This window comes from Lissotriton vulgaris, chromosome 10 (assembly GCF_964263255.1).
Source record: "Lissotriton vulgaris chromosome 10, aLisVul1.2, whole genome shotgun sequence".
NCBI lineage: Eukaryota > Metazoa > Chordata > Amphibia > Caudata > Salamandridae > Lissotriton > Lissotriton vulgaris.
The window spans coordinates 939,291,105-939,316,087 of NC_141698.1; the positions used below are offsets into that span (position 1 = coordinate 939,291,105).

The 24,983-nt window shown below is 43.9% G+C and overlaps 1 protein-coding gene across 1 annotated transcript in view; it reads left to right on the forward strand.

The window, feature by feature from the left end:
• The window catches only part of SLC25A13 (solute carrier family 25 member 13), a 785,732-nt gene that overhangs the window by 649,790 nt on the left and 110,959 nt on the right, over positions 1 to 24,983 (forward strand). The window contains exon 14 of the mRNA XM_086941927.1: positions 8,710 to 8,850. Within this exon, the coding sequence (XP_086798053.1) occupies positions 8,710 to 8,850 (141 nt within the window). The remainder of the gene's footprint in view (positions 1 to 8,709; positions 8,851 to 24,983) is intronic.

The following is a 24,983-nucleotide window of genomic DNA, read 5'->3' on the forward strand; positions in this document are numbered from 1 at the left end:
AACACTGATACTTTCTGGTCAAATCACGCCAGTAGAAGTATCCCACCTGTTTTTAACCGTGTCCTATGACTCTAGAATAAATTGTATAGGGAGTACATAAAAGACACTTTTTTAATTCACTCACAATACACTCTCACAAAAACCAGCTCCGCTGTAATCACAGGTGTCGAAGCACACCTGAGTGGCATTAGGTCACTCAGGTGGACCCCGATGATGAAGCATGTCACCAACTAGGTTGGTGAGTGAGGGGTTTAAATAAAAAAGAAGGAATTCTTCTTTTTTTTCTTCTGCATCTTTCTCCATCAACTATTGATAACGAGGACACTCAGTCCTGGAGATACTGTCTTTTTGTTTTGCAAATATATGACCCTAGGGGACTGGGAGTACAATCCCGAAAAAAACCCTTACTCTCCCATTGTTTAATACATATACGATTTTACTCACCACGCTCATTAAAATGTACTATGAGCAGAATAAATATTTTAACAGCCCACGGTTACCCCTGACTGATAAAGACTATATCGCAAGACTACATAAATTTGATTTGAAAATCATACTAAGAGCAATCGGACATAACGCTTCAAAACCACTCCAACCCACTAAACTTCTGCAAACAGCAAAATAAAGACCATAAACATCAGGATTTCGACAACCAAGTCCAATGGAATCACTATATTCCTATCCCCACACAATGGTTTCCTCTGGCTTTGAAAAAATCACTAGTGAAACCTCATTAAGACTTACTAAAACTCATATGCCTCATGAAAGCTGTGGCAGAGAACCAAAATCATACCCTATTCAAAGACAAGAACTACAACCCTAACCTGGATACAGAATGGAAAGGGGGTAAGATCACACAAGTTAACGGGGACATAAATTAACCTATTGGTCAGTCGCAGAACATGTGTGAGTGGCAAAACTAGGAAAACCAAGCAGCTCTTTCCTCACACCACAAAACAAATCCAAATGCTGCTCACGTTAGACAAAACTGCAGCTAGTACGTAGTGATCGCTAGACGCTGACGATCTGATCTCTGGAAATTGATACCCTGTCATAAGCCTTATCGAAACATAGTTGTAGGCAGTTCCAATTCTGTTAAAGCATCCAGGAAATGGACCAGAGATGGGAGGCGCAAGTGGTGTACACAAAGGAGCAGCCATGTACCAACATCCCAATAACACCATGCTTTTACTTTGAATGTGTAGACCTAGATCTGCTTTTGATGCAAACATGTCCTGCTATTTGACATCCAGCAGGCCAGGAAAAAAACCTTCTTGGGCAGACTCATTGAGCTGCAACTAGATTTGCAGATGCTTTTGATCTGGAAGCTGGTCGTAGGAGTGAGATAAAATGGGGAGCCAACTATATGCTTCAACCAGCTGTGAAGTGCCCCTAAATGAACAATTGACTATCCTCAACTTAGTTTAAAAACATAGAGATGTAGAACATGCCCTAACTATGATTAGATCATTAACTGATTAAGCTTAATCTTTCTAAGGTGACCACGCATCCCTAGTGAACCACCAGTCTCGATCAGGTTACTCGACAATGTAAATGATATTTACATTTGTAACATGTAGGAGACTAGGTTTAAAATGGCCACAGATACAAATAAACTGTAGACTTCCCAGGAGCTCTCTAAAATAGTAGAACTAGAACACTGGAGATAATCGTTCCCATCAAAAGAGAAAAAAAGAACCTAGAGCATAAACAAGTATCCGATAGTACAGCAAGGAGCTTGATGCATTCAAAGTAAGTGATAAAAAATAGAATGTCTATGGCAACACTCCTACAATGATGCAAATAGGCTTCAGTGCAGGATTTGTAAGAGGGCTACTGTAGAGCATTGAAGTGGTCAAAAATAAAAGGTGGCCTCACTTAAAATTGATATAAATCTTCAAAAATGTTTGTCAGCTACAAATATCCAAGAAGCTACAGGGAGAGGCCTTTCAGCAACCCCAGATAGTTCTGGAAATGTGATGTAATTCTTTATAGCTGTAGTAATGATTTTTTGGGGAGAACATAGGCCCTCTGATGCTTTACCTCTCAGTCTTTTCAGCCTCCTTGGATCTGTAAGGTCATGTTTAACTGCCTGCACACACTGCTCTCTTGTACCACTCATAGGGAAAGTAAGCCGCACACACACAGCACCAAAACAAATTAGAGAAGCACCTCGTGTATTGTTAAAGACTGGAGTACACTTTTAAGTTAAAGACAAGTACGCTGGAGTGCACACATTGATTATAGGCATTCTCTTTAGTGCTCCTGTAGCTCACCTGCCTGTGTCCCATTGTTGCGCTCACTGTGTGGCCACGTGCAACAGTGTCTCTCAGTTTTTTTTTTTACTTTACTTCACCGCCTCAGGCTCTTCTCCTTATGCAGCTGGACCTTTAGCAGATGTTTGTCTGTATTTACCGGTTTGAGCAGCCCCCTGTCTCCTCATGGCTTACACAGTGGGTTTTGACCTTAGTGACAGTGGTGCAAGGCAACTGTATCTTGTATCTTGTTTCTTGTTTTGGGCTTTGCTTTTCTGTGTTATTTTTCTCTTGTTTGATGCCAACAAGATATGTTTTTTTCTTTGAATAATACTGAGCCATACATGATAAATAGTACATTTCAAGTAATCTAACCGTGAAATCACAAATAGACCTGCCACAGGGTGTTTGTTTATTACAAGGTCAATTAGCATGCCAAAACATCCATACTTACAGCTGGTTTTCTAGTAAAAATGGGCCATTATGTAAAATCTAACTGAAGAATTTCCAACGGCGAATCCATTAACTGATAGTTCTTAATCCTAGAACATTTTTGTGCACGCAGATGCAAATGTTCCACTGTTATTTGCTTCTTTGTGATGGTTTTGATCTTTTTGTCACTTTTGTAGTCTGGTATGGAATAATTCACTATAGAGCCTGCAAAATCCTTGCCTCAGGCCTAAGTGACATCAATTTTCTATGTGCGACTCTTGAACTGAATTCCAATCTTTGGCATAGTCCCATAAAGAAAGTGTTGGGTATGGGTGAGCCGAAAGCAATTTGGTGTTTGTAACCTTGCTTTTAATAATTGCAACAAAAAACACTCTTCCCTTTCCATGGTAGTAACTCAAGATTGTGGGTGCTTGGAAAGCCCTAGCCATTGAAAATGCTACTTAAATGGCTGCTCTTGAGGAAGGACATAAATTCCAATAAGAAAATTTGTATGAGATTCTGTTTAAAAGAGCAGTCCTGTTTTAATGCCTTTCTGTGGCATATATTTTCTTTCCTTCAGCAGTACGAGTAATAGTTTGTCAAGTTTTTACTGCATTGGCAACATTTTCAGAAGCAATACTTGGATTTGTGATTGAAACAAACTTCACATACAGTTTTGCTACCAAATGTTCCATGTTATGTAACATAGAATTAGTCAGAGCTGACTTTTTGTACAGTAGCGTACTGCATTTCATGATTTGTAGTTTTTTTCTTAATCTATATGTATTTGCTCAAAAATCCCTATATGAGACATTCTTCTGCATTAGTAGCCAGGACTAGTGCAGTGTGTCACCATTATATCGTAAGTAATCCAGGAACTTGACCACCAGAAAAGTCAGAACCTACACCAGGTTGACCAGCAGCAGAACCAGTGGAGAGGACCAGGATGACGATGAACCGGAGGGTAAAAACCACAAAGAATAAGACTTGATAACAAGGATCACAATGGGCAGGAGCAGGAAGAACAGCAGTACTAGGTGGACCATGGCTAGGTAGAATAGGAGCTGTAAAACCAGGACCGTGACCTGGACAAATAGCACCCAGGACGCATGACGATAACATGTCCAGGGCAATCACAAGGAACAGAAACTCAGCTAGGAGCACAAGAACCAGGACAAAAAGGATCAGGAAGCCAACACCTTAAAGGCAAGCCCTTGTAGGAATAGAAACTGATGTAGCAGGGCGAGGACCATTGCAGAAGGACCAAGTAGCCCATGGCCAGGAAGGAGGTCGGGAACACCAGGACCATGAAGAGGAGATATGACCATGATCAGGAGGAGGACGCCAGTATGATTCTAGACCACCCATACACGGTGGTTTAGTGACGGGCCTTAGTTTCTAAACCGTTTTTATTTATGCTTCTTAGGCCATGCTCCATTTGGTGTGTTCCGCCACATTTTCAACCAATCATGTATATTTATTTACACAATATCATTTATGTAAAGGGTTGATTGCTAGAACGATCTCATGTGTAAAAAGGTTGATGGTAACTCAAAATTTTTTTTAGGAAGGAGCTAGTTTCTTCTTTAAAAAAAAAAAAATATGGAACACATCTTAAAACCTTCCTATGATGGCTGCAGCTTCCTCACTTCAAGTCCTACCACTCCATCAAACAGAGGGAAGCTGATGAGATAAGTCTCGATGAGATCGCAATATATGCCTAAAAAGATGAGTGACAAACTACAAGGAATGCTAAATTGGCCCCAGCCCTACTTCGATTGAGAAAAACATGCCCATATAAACTTACCTTGCAAGCATTTTGCATGCTCACAATAGACGTCAAGAACACAATTCAAGTACTTTTCATCTTGTGCAGTGTTTTCAAACTTTGGCCCATGATACTTTGAGAAGATGGCCACCCTCCATGTGTAATCTTGGATCTGCAATTTTAAAAGGGCAGCTGAATATGAAGACAAAGTGGCAGATGCCTATGAATACTGGGCCCACTGCTATGAAATGCTCTCCATTGAACCTTGAGGCTACCAACAATCTGTCTGCTTTTCAACCAAAAGTTTGATAACTGAACAGTTCAGACAGTCATACAACTGAGATTCCAAGAAATAGTGACTGTATAAATGTGCATGGCCATACTCAGCCATCCACTAGTAATGTGTGCTGCACCCCACTACTTGGTCTGCTTACTTGTAACCTCATTACTAACAGCTTTCTTATTTGGGACATACATGTAACATCCAGTGAGCTAATTACTGGACTTTGTTTATATTTCATGACCATACTAAATCATACTGCATCACATGTTGGGATACAATGTACCCAATCACAACAGCACACACTGTACTTAAGAAATACACTCTTATGCTATGAAGTTGCTAAAATGTGGCCTGTGGGTAGAACTGGAAACACCCACAAAAATAATTATCTTGCAACGCTAGACGTCCAAAATGGTATGCTTGGCTTAAGGAATAGCTTCTTTCATTAGGACAAATGAAAACTAGCTTCAGAGCTGTTTGGCGGCAGAGGACTCAGAATTGCAACTATATGAAGTTAAGATGAATAAAACATGCTTGAACTTCCAGTGTAAATATACTGGCAAACCTTGCAAGATCTTACAAGTGTGTGATCTTACATCCATACTCTAGGTGACCATGCAGTCATACATTTTGTATGCCATCAGCATAATAATTATGTAAACGTAGTCCTTGTGCTGACCCAAGATGCCAGTCTTTTATGCTGTGATTGCTGATGATGTGCCTCAGAGAGGCAAACAAGGTCTTTATACTGCATGAATGATTGAACCTTACGACTGTACCCCTTTTTATTTGGCAGATTGCGTTGACAGGTGTTTCCCCAAAATTCCCCAAGCGAAATTGACAAACTTTTGGAAGGAACAATGAATGTCTTGCTGTAATGAGACAGCATCTTTGGCCAAAACTCTGCTCTTAGATGAAAGGAGACCCAGCCCACCCACAGTTTCTGGCATGGTTCCAGTCAAGATGATTGCTTCTAGAATTATGTATTAGCTGACAAAAGTGGACAAAAAATGTCTGCAAGTGGACTGAAGGGGGACTTTTGTAATGAATTTAATTTGCATTCAGTGTTTCTGGATTGAATGAAAAGTTGTAATCATGCAATCTTTTCTTGCAGCGCAGCTGGAATACTCCTAAACTCTGGCTTAACCTTTGCTGTACTTGCGCACTTACATCCATTTAAGATTATAGGTTATTTTTATATTTGGTTTCTTTGCTTCAATTCTTTGCTTTATAGGTCTACCACTTGTAGATCTATTATCTTACGACATGTAATTCGAATTTTGTGTTCTGTTCAATGCTGAAGCCAAGTGAGGTTAACATGCGGTTCTGCTTTATATCACCACAGCATTTCATAAGCTTGTAAAACACGTTTTGAGGCAGGTCTATACAAAGTGCCTTTTTTCAGATAATCATGTGAAAGAATGGACACTTGTAGCTTCAGAACCGTTGGTTAGAATGGATCACCCTCATAAACACTATGTTTTTAGAATGCAGTGTATATCTGTTCTCCGCCCCACATTAGCGTTACAGCATTGTCATTGGATGTCCAATATCGTGCTATATGCCAACCTCATCCAGAGGCAACCTCTGGTTTTGATAGCAGTGTCCAGAGAATGAGCGGCACCCCAAGTGAAAGAGGTGAAAACATTGAAAAAAATTAAAAAACTGAGCCACTCCAAGCAAAACTTTAACTCCATGGCTGCTATGCGTTTTCCCCATCTGTGCTGCAAATTGTTGTTTTACATTGTTTCATGACGAGCTGGGCTCGTCATGAGTGTACGAGGAGGCTACACCATGACGAGCCCAGCTCGTCATGAGTGTGGAAGGGGTTAATATAAAAAGGAGTGGTTCTGTTGTTAAAAATTGTAGATGGGTACAATTGTAGATCAGGTTACTGGATCTTATTCTACCACTTAATTAATACTGTCGACATGTTTCTGCTCCTTATTGCCCAGCCGGGTCTGTGGAGCATTCGTCAGGACAAACAAGCAAAGAGTTACTTACACTACTTGTGCAGTATTCAAAAGTGTCATGTTGAAACACTTATTTTCTAGCTCTCTCTCAATTCCTGTAATCAGAAGAAAAGAGAAGACAAACAACAAAGTGTATACAATTCGGGGGTGCAAGTTATAGCACTGTTGATAATCTACATTATGAGAGATAGTGGAAAGGGCGTGCCTATTGTGAGCACTCATGTTCCTAAGGGGGGGTTCTACTAAGGACATACATGGGCCGAGCCACACTTAAGTGAGAGACATTTGCAATGAAAAAGGTTTTTTACAAGAACATAATTCAGTATGGATGGCTGGTGTTGGTTTAAATAAGCCAATATAGTTGCTTTTATATCGTATTAATATCTGTATGTACGTTCCCTCATATCTCAGAAGGCGATTACATCAGCGTGAAAGGTATAAACCTGACAATATTAAGGTGCCATCACCTGCCCCTCATTAACAGAGCGCCCCAGTTCGTCTTTCATAGTTGCCATCCAGGTCTGCAAGATTTAAGGTGTGCTTTCTTTGACCTGCTTAGTTAATGGTGCTTAATCACGTGCAAGTAGATTTAATCTAACTGTCCTGTCGATAATCAACTACTGAGCCCATAAGTAACAAATGTACGCCCTACTCCTTCTATTCCAACATGGGTGAACTGCACACCCTCACTGCTAGTCCTGAAAAATAAGGCAAATCTTCTGCATTGGTTATTGTGCCCAGGCTGATTCCAAACTCTTATTCCTCACGCTAATATGTGCAAATTCATCAGGTGAGCAGATGTGTGCTTTAAAGGCCTCCTACAGTTTTTTTTTTATAAACAATTTTTATTAACATTTCGTTTAGCGTTACACTGACAGTACATTTCACATGGTGTACAGACATAGATAGAATATTGTACATAGATTAATTCTATCGTTTTTCATACCAGAGACTCGTAAGCCCAAACCAGTGTGTCCGAGAGATCCATCAAAGTGCGACCAATAAACATCATGTAGTACAGTGTGCTCATTCTCTAATATGTTTGTAATCTTATTCTCCGTGGATCTATCCCCTAGCTATGTAATAAATAAACACAGAACAGCTGACCTAATGTTCTGTCTCAGTACGAGGACTGTACCCAATTAAAATATTTTTTAAAGGTGCGCCTTACTTGGACTCTTTGTTTGGGGGCAGCAGGATAGAGGTCTTGGCTTACAAGATTTGGCCTTTTCTTTTTCTTAGACCGACAATATTACGTAGGATTATAATGAAGATGACTACGAACTATGTACGTCTTTCACATTTAGTTCATCACTATGAGCTGGGAACTCTGTTTTTCGATATAGGAAGAGGAAAGTACTTTGTCCTTCCAATGCAGAGTTCTCATACTGGAGTGAGAATGTTGAACTAACAAAGGAAGGAAATCTTTGCTCAACTAGTGTTTGTTTGGCTTGATGAGGATGCAACTTTAAGAGAACCTTAAAACATGATGAACAAAGAAGATCACAAAGATGGTTAGAATCTTGCAGCAAATTCAACATCGAAGAAAATGAGTTGCGTCACAGCCAGTGCAATTTATACTTATTTTATTATTTTAGACCCAACTCCCTATCACATTTCATAGCACAGACATTGTAATAGGATCACACTTGTTGCTAGTAGGAATGCATATATCCCATGGAGTTAGACAAGAGGCTCTCTCAGAAAATAAGTATCTTGCATATACTTAAGTTATTTTTCAAAACCTGCATATTTTCTGCTTCATCATCCTTCTTTAACATAGACCATAAAATCGATCCTACAAGCTCATCCCCATGAAGTGTTAAGAGTTCTTAAACAATAGCGGGGCAGATTTTATACCAAAACGCAAGGTTCGAAGTTCCTTATTGATCCTGCATGTTTCTTTTCAGTTGGCTCTCAGTATGCGCTAAGCATGTTATGAATTCCATTTTCTTTTGCTGGTTCCCGTGTTCTAACCATTTCTTTCTGTTATTCCAGGCTGGAGGATCCCAGGTGATTTTCACAAATCCATTGGAGATCGTCAAAATCCGATTGCAGGTGGCTGGAGAGATCACCACGGGGCCTCGTGTTAGCGCTTTGACTGTTCTGCGCGATCTTGGCTTTTTTGGACTTTACAAGGTAAGGTTTCAGTATACCTATGTTTCTGTTAATTGACCATGCTCAGGTCATTTTTATTTTCTCTTCTACAGACCTCAAAACACTGCAATACAAATCGGTCCTCCTGGAAATTGTTGATTTTCTTAATTTTAGGTATTTAATAAAAATGCTGTTGCTTAACTGGAAATGGCAAGCACTATACGCCTTTAAAGGGTGTTAAGTACATGTTAAAATAAAATACAAAGCCTCTAGACAAAATGGTCGTACAATATGTTAATACAATAAGTACATAGAGCAAGAGGGAGGATGATGAATATCCAGAAATTAGGCCAACTAGCCAAATCTAGCTCACTGAACTCTAAAATCAGGGTGAAAAGATGATTTTAAGTTAAAATACCATCACTTAAGCGTCTGCTTTTAATTAAAAATACATTTTTTAAAGAAAATTTTGAAACCGTGATTGTGACTAGGACAGTGGTTCAGTGTGTGCCATCCACCAGCTTCCTATAATATGGATTTAGGCTTTCACATACCTAGTTTGATGTAACACAACCGCTTCTTAGACAATCATGCCTGGTTTGAAGATGGCATGTGTTTCAAAAAGAATTACTTTATCTGGTTATTTATAAACAGTTTGACAGTGTGTGTGACTGGATTCAAGCTAGTCTGGCTGATGCGGGGTGTTACCTCGAAACCGGTCCCAGAATGCTTGTTTCCGCTCCAGGGAAGACCTGGCTTGGCAGTTCGGGTTGGACTGTTCCCTTGAGGCGCAGGGTCAAGGCTGATTTTCATATAGCTGGGTCTAAATTGGGGTGTCGAAGTGAGCTAAAGAACGATGAAGGATTCAACCCAGATCTGTGACTGGGGGTGAGTGTCTGACAAATGTCAGCGCTCCTTCCATCATCATCTTGTGATTGCTTTGACAATGCTTGTTGACATTGGCGTCAGGAAAAGTAAAACTGACTGATTGATGCATCACGACATGTGTTAATGCATGGGTGGCCATAATTGTTTTGCTTTTTCAAGATAAAGAATTTGAAGCTGGCAACTTTAATCCTCCCAGTGGCAGAACATTGGCATATTTTTTTTAACTTTAATTTCTACGATGACCACAGTCATTTTACAACAGTAAATTTTAAAGTGTGCATGTGATACAGCACGACAACAGATTAGCACGCGTCCTGATTACTAGACATTGTTATTATGGCGATTGTATCCTTTTAACATATTTATGAGGAACTTTTTGTGGCAGAAATATCACTTTTTAAGGAAGCAGGACATTCATCCACATTATGTGGCACATGTCATCAGTAAACCCACTTGTAACTGTGGACAGTGGTCCACAGCGAGCTTTTTCCATTTAAACAGATAAACCTCTTTTCCCTGATAAAAATATGTCCCGCCAACGGACTGGATGAAGCAGCTTATTTTTCTTCTCCTTAGCACAAAATTAAACACTATAAGTTGACGTCTGTGAGTGCATTAGGACCCTATGCTGTTGTAAAAAAAAAGTTGACTTGTCTGCCTGTAAATATGACTTATTTTGGTCAGGGGCATTTATCAGGACAATAAAAGACCCCTATGTCATTCTACTGCGTCATTAATTAGACAAAACCTGAGTTATGATGATCCTAAAAAGAATTAAATGTAATAAAATACTTCTTGAAAGTTGTTAAAATAATTGTCACTAAAATCAAATGTATTTAACGGATTTCTTATCTTTTAGCCATAGCCCCTCACACATAAAAGGTTTTAATGCGTGTTAGACCAAAAACAGCACACCTCCTTAGGGCTCTCTACCTATTTGTCGCATGGGTCTGAAGATAGCAGTGGGAAAGTGCACTTAAAAAAGGATATGTCAGCCAAAGAAAATGCTCACAGAAATACGTCAAAAGGATCAAATTGCAGTCAGGTCCTTACATGGTCTGATTATAGGGACCCCTCGGTGCTCATGGTAGTTGTGAATCAGTGCTCAGCTGCATGTCCTCACCAAAGGAATTGAATAAAAATAAATCATGAAATAAAACAAATCCTTGCACGGAAAAGAAAGAAGTGGAAGAGTAACAGACTTGCAGAGGGGTGGTAAGCCTCAAGATAAAGTTTATAGTTAAGGTGTAATGGAGCATGAGCAGGTGGGGACAGGAGCAAGGAAGGTACTTACATTCCCAAGGATGCTAAAAGAAATGAAAAGTAGTTTCCTCGTTTCAGTAGTGGAAGGATACAATTCATTGTGTAAAAAGAATGGTAAACCAGCTATGTTCCCAGGGCAGGACAAGAACAAGGATAGAGAGGAAAGCCATTTAGTCATGAGCAGGGAACTGAGATAGACAAGAACACCATCTAATCATGAGCATTGGGCGGACCCAGGACTCCCTGTGTATTGTATTGTTCATAGTAGGTCTTCGACAAGAGACACCCAAAGCTGTCTGTAGATGAGACCTAAAAAGCATGTGTAGAAAACGCAGAAAATGTTATTGAAGCAAATCTTTTTTAAACACATTTTTAAACTGCCCTAGCAATTTCGACCATAGCTGTAGCCTTTTATTTTTATAGGCAATACAAAGGCTGGATAATGGTGCCTCGTTTTGTATTTTCATGTATGCGTGATCGGTCTGTATTTTAGAAATACTGTTTTTAGGCCAAAGTAATTTTTGTAAATGAAATGTCCCAGCCGGTGTCTGTAGTATTAGCCTCAGGGACTGGCGCTAATCCCCGACTGAACAAGAACTACAGTCTTTAGACTTTTAGTGAATCTCACCATAGCAGAGGCCTTTCTTAACACTAATTGGAGTACCTTCCACCATCTTGCCCCTATAACCTGCATTGAGTGTTGGTGGTTCTGCTGCTTTATAGTTGTACACTTGCATCCTCTGCTGTTGACTGTAAAATGCCCATCCTCGCCAAACAATACACATCAGAATCAAACGTAATCATTTTGATTATTTCATTGCATGATTACAGGCAAGTGTAATGTACAATAGCTTGGTAAAATTGGCTTGCCGGACTTCAGCTGACTGCCCCAAATGGTCACTAGATTTTGTGCAGATGCATCCATTGGATCAAAAGATATAGTCAAATCAAAAATGCCTTTTAAATGGAAAGTGCAGCTGAACCATAAGTAGCCAGTTTCAACTGGCACTATGGAATGTGTGTAGGCGGCATTGTGTAATATGTGACTGACTGTTTCTTGAGGCAGATAAATGAAGTCTTATAAAGAAAAAAAAATCATTCAAAGTTTTCTGAACGGATTACTCTAATATCTGCAAAGGTTTAGGTGGATTTATAGGTTTGCTATGTGCAGTGAAGAGAATGATTGCCTTCCTTCAGGTGATTGATATGAAGAAGCGAAAGAAAAGATTATTTGGGAAGATAAATGCAAGTGTTAAGGCACTTCTAAATCAAAGTTAAGGTTCTTGGAAAATCCAGTATTAAATGTATAACATTTTCTTTTCATAAGTTTGCAGTTCAGTCATATATGTGTTTAGTTCTAAATTAACTATGTGATCTGCTTCGAGAAATAATTTCCTGTTCCACTGTATCCCAGGGTGAGAGATTCTGGAGCAGAAAATTGTGTCCTGGAGGCACAGAAAACTATTAGGTGCTGTCCACGACAACCAAGAGTGTGTGCGCTGTTGGGAGAGTTTCAGGAAGAGTCTTCTAGGTTGAACGGTTGAAAGGGCTATGGGCGTGCCTGAGTAGGACTGCTGACATACTGGGCTGGTTTGGTTGTAAGAAGCGTAGTGCAGGTCAGGCATATTTTTATGGGTGTTTTACAAGTTTTGGAGCCAGGAGTTTTCACTTCAGACTAGTTGGAGGCTCCCAGCAGGGTACTTGGTGGATAGAAACCAAGCAGCACCAGTCCGACCATTGCCCTGAGGTGCACACTTTTCTATAGCACCCACAGTTTAAATGAATGTTACACAGATTTCCAGGCTGAGAGATTCGGAAATGTGTTAACCGTACTCTTGAGATGGCACAACTTACCATATGTACATTCAGTTGTTCAATGTGTTTATAGTGAATACTTTTTTTCTTTAAGAAATAAAATAATGCTTCTTCAGCACTGATATTGTGAAATAAAGAAATAGTCAAACGTATTTACATTTCTTGATTCTGCTGCATTCAGACCATATGGCAGAAGGAAAAGATTGCAAAACGTAAAACAACCAAGGTCAACGTGTTCTTACCAAAGCATCATAGTACAGTTGCATATGATCACACTACCATGTTCCTTGGGATTTATGATTTAAATATGTTCAAAGCATACATTAGCCTTTTTAATACAGTCACCTTCATTGAGAACTTCTGACGAAGTGCGTTCTGACCATTTAACTTCCCCCTCGCCCCCCCCCCGTATTCCACCTGTTTTTTTATTTCTGCCCGACACGAGTCTCAATAAATTAGCCTCACCCACTGTAATCTTCTGTTACAATGGGTTTGCAGTTTGCACGATAACTGCCAGTGCCCACCTTTTAAAATAAGTGCATTTGCTGTGCAGCTGGTATAAGAAGCTGTGCGCTGGTTGCATGTGAATGCATATCAACATAGAAGTACTAAAGAGGAAGGTTCATCCTCCTGACCTGAAACTCAAACACAAATTCGAGAGCCCCACTCTGCTGTATGGGCTGGCCTCCCTTTCTGGGAAAAGCAAATCCTTTTATCTGAAAGAAACATGAAATGGTAAATTTCTTATCTTAGAATTACCCCCAGGGGTCAGACTGGATCCGGAAAGTTTTCGTCCGCTGTACCCCTGCGCGTCGGTAGGCATCGTTGTGCGGCTACGTGTGCGTCGTTGGTGCCGGGATGACGTCGCTGGGTCAGTTCTTTCTTTTTCCACGCCAGCAAGCGCAGAAGCTGGAAGAGCTAGTACCCCCAGTCACTTTTTGACTGAGTTTTTTAGGCCTTTTTTCTCACTTTTTCGAATCGATCGACTCCTGGTGTTGTAGGGATGCCCGGCTTCAAGAACTGTGTGGACTGTCACTGCATGATGTCAGTGACGGACCCACACCGCCTGTGTCTCTACTGCCTGGGGCGCGACCATGACACCAAGTCGTGCCCCGATTGCCAGCCATGGCGCCGAAAACTTTGCGGGAGTGGTCCCGAAAGTTGCTGGAAGTCCGGCAGTCAGCTCAAGGTCCCGCTCCAGAGGGAGGTCGAGAGACCGGTCGTGGAGCCGTCACCATCATCCTTCTGGATCGAAGTCTTCGCTCTCGGGGTCAGGTAAGTCGAACCAATCCAAAAAGAAGTTGAAGAAGCATTGTCGCTCTTCGACTTCCTGTTGCGCGCCGCCACCGGCCTACCCACCTTTTCCGGGTTCATGGGCGACGCCTGCTCAGGTGCAAGAGTTTCTTTCTGCTATGGCCCGACTCTTTGGGCCGTCTGGCCCCGCCGGCACGCCTACGGGCCCGACTGGGGGTCCTGCTCTTCCATCACCGGGGGCTCTGGCTCCTGTGTTGCCGGCGGCTCCGGCCCCGACCCCCTGAGATCCGGATCGGACCCCTGGGATCCGGGATCGGACCCCGGTCAATGCCAGTTGACCTAATAACACCTCCACTGGCACCGACACCCCGTCACCACCACAGACGTCGCACGCTCCTCAGGACGACGTCATCCCCAGGTTCAGTCCTTGTATTTTGCCGTTTCTACCATTGCATCCAGATATGATACAAGTGACCTCATACCTACAAACAAGTGAGGACTATTGGCTTTGTCAATTGTTGTTAGTTGCATAAGATAAATAAGCAGCAACTATGGTTTGTATATAATATTGAAAAAGCTTCCACTTAAAGCCCTGGTGACACCACGACAATGTTGCTGCTCCTGATTTTTAAAAAGAGAAGGGAAATCCAGAGAGAAAATGACTCTTATAAAGATTTCCCTTCTCCTACAACGCTCACCTGTCATGACATCCTGCCGTAACTTCTCCACTAGTGAGAAGTGAGCAGTGTGAGCATTGCACATCCATGTGCCTGCTGTCACTGCAGTCCGGAAAAAAACGGACCGTCTGTGCCAGAGCACAAAACAGAGGCCGATAGAGACCCGTTTCGAGGCCCCCTTTTGAAAAACCTCTGGTGCTCAGCACCGGTGAGACCCGACGCACTTAAAGCCCTGCTTATACTCCTACCTCTGTGTCCACTGCTCTTCCCGGCTGTCTCTCCTCCCCAGTATTCCATAATGTTTTCACCTCAAATCTTCCTCCATGTTGTTGCTGATCTCTCCCTGTGCTTTATTCAATCATAGGAATGCTGTTTGTGACTTGAAGCTTTGCAACTATCTCTGCCCCGCTTCCCCTGTGCTGCCTTGCAATGGTCGTTGTCCTCCTCCCTCTCTCTTTTCTGCATTAAATGTTTCAGTGTTCACCTTTCCCTCGTATAACCTTGTTTGCTTGGTATCATCCCCGCTACTGTACAGTTCTCCATTGCTTTGTCGTTAGTCTGCGCGATACAAGTCTTCATGCATTCCTCGGGGAGTGCTGATGCCTCCTGATAGATGTGCGCAAACCTCCAAATCAACACAGTTTTCTTCTCAGGCGTGAAACGTTATTTGTCCTCGGCACCAGTTTGGTAAAATGTTCCCATATTCACATAAATAATTTTACTTCGCATCTTTTCGGCATTTTTTGCTGATGTGCTGTGTATGACCCCGAACGCCGGAGGTCCATTAGCAGCAAAATAACAGTTCCCTTGCCTTTAGCAAAGACTCAGGGTGTCCTTTTCCTGGATTCTCCCTAGACCTGCAGCAGCAGTCAGTGGCAACAGTTGTGCAGACTCCTGGTTACGTTGTCCTGGGAGCCCATCACCGCCTGGAGTTCTACCTCTGGCCTTGCTACTTATGCAGCTCTCACGTTGCATAGTGTAAAATTATAAAAATCGGTGTTGTATGCGTTTTTGTAAATCTGGAAATGTTGTGAACATCAACAGTTTTTTGTTGGTTGTGCTTGGTGTGCCTGTTCTCATCTGGTTTCAGATTCCATCTTTCTGCGTCCAATCAAATCCGCATGTTTGCCCTTATGTAGTCTGCTCATGGTCCGTGTTCTGACCGACGCTGTGTGCTTGAAATGTGTAACTTCTCCAAAAGCTGTGGTCAGACTGCACAATAACGTGAGGTTCACTAAGCCGCCACACTCCTTCCCGACCCAAGCCTTATTAAGTTGTGTAAAATGCTATTATTTTGAAACGGGTGTAAATTATGAGGCTCTGTGTGTTCAGGTGTGAGATGCCAAGCATGGCATGTTATGGCCCTCTAGTGTTTCCTGCGGGAAGCTCCCCACCTGTCCCTTGCATGTGATACTACTCCGCAATGAACCGGTTTTCGTTCAGAGTCTTTGTGCAAGCCGAAATTACATTGTCAGTTTTTACCCTCCCCGGTGTGACTTGCTGTCTCTCAAGTGTCTCATGGTGCAGTTTCTTTTAAATAGTCATGTTTGCCTCGCGAAATTTCCTTGGTGGCCACCTAATGTAGTCCTTTAAATGTGTCTTTTGCATCGACGCTTTAAATCTCAAAGATTGTAATTGCAACGCATTGAAATCCGTGCCCCATCACTCAATCCCCGTCTACACCTCCCCCCCACCCCCCCACAGCACCCCCTTCTGCTCTCTTATCGACACTTTACGCCTTTTTTCCTCGTTTTGCTTTGGAGAATCTTGACTATAGTGTCCAAACGTTATTAAAATACTTCCTTTAGCACTTAGTCATCACCACTTACTAAAGAAACATACCAGCACCTTTGATATAATGCAAAGGACCTGAGTAATATGTGGAACAACTCGTGTACCATATGCTATAAACACTTGCAAATGTGTTTATTTTTCGATTATTTTTCGATATTGTTATATATTGTTCTGTATCATACACTTTCCAATGAAAACTTTGCGAAATGAAAAAGAACGCATTTAAATGGGATTCAGTCGTTCTCTGTGCCCATACTGCATCCCAACTCATTTTCCATTAGCATCTGGTGTACTAGCGGCATTTATGCACTTAGGGCCAGATGTATTCATGGGTTTTGCCCATTCTGCGTCATGGGAAAATGAGTTCGTGTAAATGCCCCTTAGTGGCCGGAACGGGCTCCTTGCCAGGCAGCGCCCGAGTTCTTAGTAGCGCCCCTGTTGCTTGTAAGGGCGCCCAGTGACGTGACCCCTTTTCAGGGCTTGTATTTTGCATAACAACGCGCGATGCCAGTAGGTCACGTGCTGCTGCGGGCGAGGGCGTTGCAGGTGTCGCAGAAACACAACACAGAAGGCCCATAAACACTAACGGGAATTAAAAAAGGTGTGAGGAGATCAGCCCGAGGCTTCGGTTTGTTTACACTTCATCCCAGTTTGCATCCGCCCGAATCCCTGCGTTCTCTGCAGCGGCGCAGGAGCGCGCCCGAGGGACGGGGCGGGTGGCTGTTTCCTTTGGCCTGCTGAGCTCACCACAGTGGTGAACACGGCCTAACGGCGAGATGCTGGTCTTTATTCATGGATTTGTTAATTTGACAATGCAGCTGCATTCCTTGCATACAGTGGGAAGGCTCCGATGAATGCAAATCTTTGCTGGGCTTTACCAAGGCTTAGATGGGAGATAACGAGCTAAAGATGCACATTGAATCGGGACACCTTGACGTGTTCGGCCGGGACGAGGTGCAGCAGCAGCAGAAACAAAGCGCTTTAACGAGCATCTGGTTAACCCAAGCACTAGGGACTCTCAGCCCAGAACCCCATTTTTCCTTTAAGGAGGAAGAGACCTAAACGTGCTGGAGGTCCTCTGGTCACAGTTTATTTACATTGTCTCAATACACGGCCCGCTCGTAGGCAGGGGAAAGCATTTTTAATATTTAATTGTGATACAAATAATCGCAAACTTGGCAATAATCGTCTTCCAACGACCAAGCGAAGTTGAAGCCTGTGTTGATCTGTCGTTGAAGGAACCCCCAGAGCCAGATAGCAGCATTAACTTGCTAACCCTAGTACTTGGTCGCCAGCAATAAGTTGGGCCTGGCCAGCGGCGCAACTAGACCCGAACTTGGGTGAGGGGGCTTGCACTCCCAGCCACGGCTGGCCCTAGGACTGTTCTCACACGGTGCAACAGTCTTTTATGACCCCCTCCCCCATTTCCTCCTCCATCCATTTCCTCACTACCACTCCCCAACAACGCACCTCATCTCACTATAGCATCTTCCTGACAAACAGTTCATTTTTTATAGCGCTACTCCTAGTTTACTGTGATCTGCATGGTACATGTTCTTTGTATCAGGCATATTAACCGTCTGTGCTGTGTGGGTGGAAGGAGTGCCCATGTGCGTGCATAGTGAGCGATGCAACAGTGTGAGAGTAGGGTAAGAAGTTAGACTACAGGGTGAGTGAGGTGACCATATGAATTTGGGTGTGGATGTGCTGTGTGGGTGGAAGGAGTGCCCATGTGCGTGCATAGTGAGCGATGCAACAGTGTGAGAGTAGGGTAAGAAGTTAGACTACAGGGTGAGTGAGGTGACCATATGAATTTGGGTGTGGATGTAAGTGTGGAGTGGGACAAATTAATGCATGGTTAATGATTGACCCAGTGGCGTCACTAGGGTTGGTGTCACCCGGTGCGGGTAACTCATGGTGTCACCCCCTCATGACTTACCGCATGGACCATCTCACCCTCTGCTGCACCATCTCTGCCTCTGTCCGCACCATCTCTCCCTCTGTCCGCACCATCTCTCCCTCTGTCCGCACCATCTCTCCCTCTGTCCGCACCATCTCTCCCTCTGTCCGCACCATCTCTCCCTCTGCCTGCACCCTCTCCCCTCTGCCTGCACCATCTCCCCTCTGCCTGCACCATCTCCCCTCTGCCTGCACCATCTCTCCCTCTGCCTGCACCATCTCTCCCTCTGCCTGCACCATCTCTCCCTCTGCCTGCACCATCTCCCCTCCGCCTGCACCATCTCCCCTCCCCCTGCACCATCTCTCCCTCCGCCTGCACCAGCTCTTCCTCCGCTTGCACCAGCTCTCCCTCCGCCTGCAACAGCTCTCCCTCCGCCTGCAACAGCTCTCCCTCCGCCTGCACCAGCTCTGCCTCTGCCTGCACCATCTCCCCCTCCCCCTCTGCCTGCACCAGCTCTCCCTCTGCCTGTACCAGCTCTCCCTCTGCCTGCAACATCTCCCCTCTGCCTGCAACATCTCCCCTCTGCCTGCAACATCTCCCCTCTGCCTGCAACATCTCCCCTCCGCCTGCACCGTCTCACCCCCTGCCTGCACCATATCATCCCCTGCCTGCACCATATCATCCCCTGCCTGCACCATCTCTCCCTCTGCCTGCACCATCTCCCTCTCAGCCTGCACCATCTCCCCCCTGCCTGCACCATCTCTCCCTCTGCCTGCACCATCTCTCCCTCTGCCTGCACCATCTCCCCTCCGCCTGCACCATCTCCCCTCTGCCTGCAACATCACCCCTCCGCCTGCACCGTCTCACCCGCTGCCTGCACCATCTCATCCCCTGCCTCCACCATCTCTCCTTCTGCCTGCAAAATCTCCCTTTCAGTCTGCACCATCTCCCTCTCTGCCTGCACCACCCCCCTCCTCCGCCTGCTGCTCTTTTAACCCTTTCCTCGTCGCTTTCTTCCCCCCCCCCCCCCCCCCCCCCCCCCATGGTTTCTCCCATAGTTTTTGGCTCTTCTCAAAGTGACTGAAATAAACTCATGAAATGCGCTTTGAATTTGTGCACGCAACACTGAGTGGAAAAGTTTGGTGTCATCCGGTGCGGCCCGCAACCCCCTAGTGATGCCACTGGGTTCCATTCCTCAAGATCCCAGCAGCACAACTTTGCACTTACTTCTCCACTCCCCTTTAAAATAGCAGCAGCACCTCACTCTGTGGCCCGAGGACTGACTGACTGACAGCCAGGACCATCCGCCGACATGCCAGGCACCGGGGAGAGGCGGTGCTTCACCCAAGCTCTCATGGGAGGGTGCCTCCCCTGATACAGACTTGTGCCTCAGGTGGCCCATCAGCAAACGACCAGGATCGGGCCAAATTTGTCCTGTAAATCCTGAAAGGACTGGATGTTCTCCTCCTTCAACATGTCGGCCAGGCACTTCTCATTCACATCTCAAAAGATATCACTATCTTTTGTCTTGGGAATTACTTCTTAACGAGCAGTATGTGAACTACTAAGTGTAGAAAGTAGATACCTGAAAACACAATTTAAATTGATTTAAAGTCCTGTAAATAATGACACGCCTGTTTGTAAAAAAAAAAAAACAGCCCAGATTAGCAGTTTTCTTTTTCAGCGAAAAAGAGCTTTGTCCATTAATTTGTGACAGTCTCAGATCATTTTTCACGGAAGGTCACCTCTCTTTTACTTTCAGGAAAGTATTTTCGCAACGTTTGGGAAAAAGATAGAAAAGGTTTTTCATTTCTAGTTTTGCATCACCCGGTTCATGCAGGAGATGATCCGATGACCTCATTTATAATCGCCACATTACGCCATTACCATGGACCTATTCCATTTCCAGGTGACACCATCAGAGGGGTGACAACAAAATCTGAACTCGCTATTTATTTACTGTTCCTATAATGTTCCGCATTGCACAACGTATTTGCTTGTTTAATAAGTACGGGCGCCGGGCGGTGTTACATGAACAGTAAATAAATAGCGAGTTAATTTTGGTGTCACCCCTCTGATGGTGACACCCGGTGCGGCCCGCACCTCCCGCACCCCCCTCGTGACGCCACTGGATTGACCTGTTTGAGTGAGATTACAGAGTGAGCTGTCAGGGGGCAGGTGAGTGAAGTGTCACATGAGTGCAGGGTGAGTAGTTTTCTCGTATGACTGCAGGGTGAGGTACAGGGTGAACAGCACAAGTGCATTGTGAATGCAGAGTGAGCGTGAAAGTGAAGGGCGAGAATGACAAGTGAGTTGTCTGAATGCAGGGTGCATTTCCAGACACTTGAAGTAACTCAACATGTTATTGACGGTGGCGAAGGGTTTCAGATACAAGTTAAGCTATTATGCCATTAATCGGGGATCAAGGGTAGAATAAATAAATAATGTGCTGATACTGCAACAAACTTCCAGTCTTATGATTAGGGTTGCCAGCCCATTATTTTGATGTCCCAGATGGTACAAAAATAAACAGTCACCTAAAGCCGTATTTTCAGAACTTATCTATGCATGCTTCGAACAGCAAATATAAATAGAAATCACTTTTAGTTGTGTTCTAGGGCTGCCTGAATGATCCATGACTTCCAATTAAAGGGAACAAAGACAGAAAAGTCACATTACAAATTAATACTTACTTTTTAATTTATAACCCTATTTAGTGTCAAGATGAGGTATTTGCAGGCTCTTTAAAGAACACATGGCTGGCATTTTTCTTTTGACAACCCTACTTTATATTCCTTTTTCTGAAATACATTCTCACACTACTGAAATGCATTCTCACACTACAGCAGTAAAAGTAAAATACAAACGTAAGGAATAGGCAGAGTGGGGGCCCAGGGGGTACTGGAACCTGAAAAATAATCTAAGACTCGGTAACCAGTTTACAAAGGTATGTAAATATGTAAATGGTCTTTAAAGACCTGTGAAAAACGAAGGTGTGCCGGAGACAAGACTCCAGACACTACCCAGCCAGTCCCACTGCAGATGAGACACACGGAGGGGGGGAGGGGGAGGTTCGGGAGTTGAAGCCCTTATAGACCTATGGGCGCTGCACGCCTGGCCCTGGCCCTCGGAGGCAGTGTCTGCTTTAGGGTAACCACACCTGCCTCCATTGTACCTTGTCCTGCCATATAGCATCACAAATAGGGTGTTGGAAACCATCCTCCCAGACTGGTCCATCTCCACGACCAGAGAGGATGCAGGCTTGGTTGACTCCCATTACCACAAGCCTGGTCACTAGATTACCACTTATGTCACTCCTACGATTTAACCGGATTTCTTTTCCATTAGGCACGGGTGGGTGGCCACTCTGGCTCACCTTTTCAAGGGGGATACTTACATTTACCTCTTGCTGCCTCATTTTGGCTAATTCAGGGGATTCATGCCAGTTACTTTATCCTGTGCTTTTATACTCTTTAGTTGGCACTACTCTATTGGTAGCCTTTGTGTCGATCCTCGCCTTCACTTCTGTTTGGTGACACTCCCTACCTTGTCTCTGGTAGCTAGCTCCTCTCCCCTCCTTTTCTCAGGAGGCTCCTCTCCTTTGTTGTTTTGATGCACACCCCTGTGCGCCACCTTGGGGCACTCATGCCTCAGCCTGGTTAACCTTCTTACCTCTGATGCAGGGTCGGAATGGCCTATAGGCCAAACAGGTAGGGGCCGAGGGGCTGCTCTGATAGGTCAGCGTGGGCTGGGTTTTTTTAGGTTTCTGAGGCTGCTTTATGGTTTAGTGGATCGTTTTTCTCTTGCTTTCCCTGATGTTACCACAAACATTGCATGTAGAAATCACAAATGCATTCAGTCTGCCATACCTTGCAAAATACCTTGTCTTTACAAGTTTTAAACTGCCCTGTATACAAATGTGGGCCACTTTTATTTTGGTGCCCAGGCCTATTTTCTGTCCCAGTCAGACGCTGCTCCGATGTAGGGTGGGCAAATATTTCCGCTACACCGGCGGAGTTTCGCCCACTCCAAGTTCCAATAGTCTTTTCTTGCACGCAACAAGAATTTGCATCCTCAATCATGATTTTCAGGCTCGAGAATCCCTCCGGCGATATTTTTCAACACGGGTAGTTGCAGCATGTCTAAACGGTTCGCTTTGAGAGAAAATCTACTCGAGCGGCAGAAAGAAGCAGCACCTTCTGGCACGCCACGTGCTGCTGTTCATGCTGATTTTACAGTGCGGAACAAGCTCCCTGCACTAAAAATCAACTTGAGCAGCGCGATGTGCCGAATAATGCCCACTCACAAAACTCAGTGGAATTTCACATATGTTTATGTAATTCTGCGAAATTCCGTGGCGTGAAATTCCTCGAGTTCCGCTACCCCCTACGTGGCCAGATCTTCATCATTCTGCGTGTGCTGGGGAACTGCTCTGCACTTTTCAAGAGATGACAGCAGTCATTTCTGTTTTCCAAGATGCAGAACCGTTTTTAATACCCTGATTCATGAGCTTATGTTAGAGCCCCACAAAGGCATTTCATGCTGCAGCCAAAATCTGACTGCTGACAACCAGTGGCGCAATTACTGTAATTACAAACATGTAGTACATGGAAGTATGTTTGGCGAACTTACAAAGAGCACACCCAGCACCATTTTTCATTTGCATGCTGTGACGAAGGGAGCGCAATGCCATTAGACTCTGAACATGCAGCATTTTTCATTTTGTTTGAAATGTTATTTTTGATAATTGGAGCAAGTTTCAAACTCTTGTAGACTGCTGCTTACTTGGCAAGGTATGGATAAGTGCTTTCAGATGAGAATCTTCTGTTTATTTGTAATATTTAAGCAACCTGGAAACTGTTTCTTGATAAACTACCATGGACTTCATCAGAGTTCTGAAAGCACAGATCAGTGGTACCTTAGCAGCTGGGAGTGGTCTCGCCTTAGCTTAGTTATCTCATCTTTTTGATAGGCTGTTTCAGCAAGACTGGTCAGTAGTCCGATTCAAAGCAGCAATATATAGAGAGATAGGTTTGTACTTTCAGAGTTGAATGACAATTAGTATTATGTTTTCAAAATGTTTTGTCTCATCAAACGACGATGTGTAAGAATTTAGAAAATTGTCCATATGAGTTGGTGCTTCCATCAGTAGTTTAGCCGGCTGTTTTGATCAGAAATAAATTGGTTAAAAAAAGCATTTTGTACACGTGATTGTCTGCAAAACTATTGAAAGTTATTGCTACCTGTCCCGTAGAAACATATAGCTAGGAAGCAAAAGCTGATACCAGCTCACTAAAAAGAAAGTGAAACTGTTTCCACCAGAAAGTGTCTTCAGAAATGTTATTCAAGCCCACATACTCTTGCTTCAGTATGGTGATAGCATTCTATTGCATGGCCTCCAAGACTTCACAATGTCACCCCTTTAGGGCAGGCTACACGTCGCAGCACATCTCCTCCAGGACCTGAAGAAATATGATCACATCACCCCATCCTGACGGAATTCCATTGGATCCTCTTGCTGGCTCACACCTTCTTCCAAACCAGCTGCATCATGTACAAAGCCTTCAAAATAAGCACATGAAGACCGAGTCCCTGGCACTGGCCAAATAATATCCTCAGGGACTCTTCTGCATGACTCAGGCTTTACCATCATTGCCCAAAAGTTCCACCTCACTCAGACGGAGAGGTTGACCTTCATAGTTGCATTGCTAGACACAACCAGCCTGAAGGGTTTTCTTCCTCCTTTGAGTATCATGGATATTCAGGAGAGGTTTCTGACTCAAACACATCTTGTGGTCCTACAGTTCTTTTGTCCGTTTGACCTCATGGCCTTGTATATCCTGTTGGTTCCACATACCAGTTGGAGGATGAGGGCCCTACACCTGAACCAATTAGTCTTTTGGCTGAGGTGCAGATCATCCAGTCAATCCACCCAGACATGCACTGTTGTACAAATCTATCCTCTCTCGAGGTGGGTTACGCTCTCAGCCGCCTGCAAGCACAGGCTACCATTCTTTCAAAATACCTCTATGCTGGGCTGAGGCAGCCATGTGGGGAATTTTATGGAACTGGATTTGTAATTTGTATCAAAGCAGCTCCTGTACATAAATGTATTATAGCTGTGCACAGTACACCTTTCCCTGAAGGCATTTTATCCCTTCAGTATCAGAGAGCACCACTCAAATCTCCTTGGAAAACTGCATCAGCAGAGAAGGTCATTTGAGATCGTGGACATGGAATTGAGAGTTGATTCAATTGGGGCAGGGGGTGCAGCTAAAGGAATTTTCCCAGGAGAGGGAATGCTCTGAGAGGGAATATGAGAGGGAATGCTCTGCTATCTCACGATGGAGGACCATGAATGAAAACTACACCCTGAAGTGATGGGGGGCGGGGGGGGGGGGGGGGGGATGGGTCTTCTTCTCCAGCTTGAGGGTGTCAATCTGTGGATCTTTTCACCGCTTTCAGGATAAGGAAGTTTTCTCTCTTTTGTGCCATACGGTTTCCTCTAAATGGTTTCCTGGTGGATGCCGCTAGGTTCAGCTGGTCTCGGGGCCTTCTGTGCATATTTTAACCAATTCAGCTTC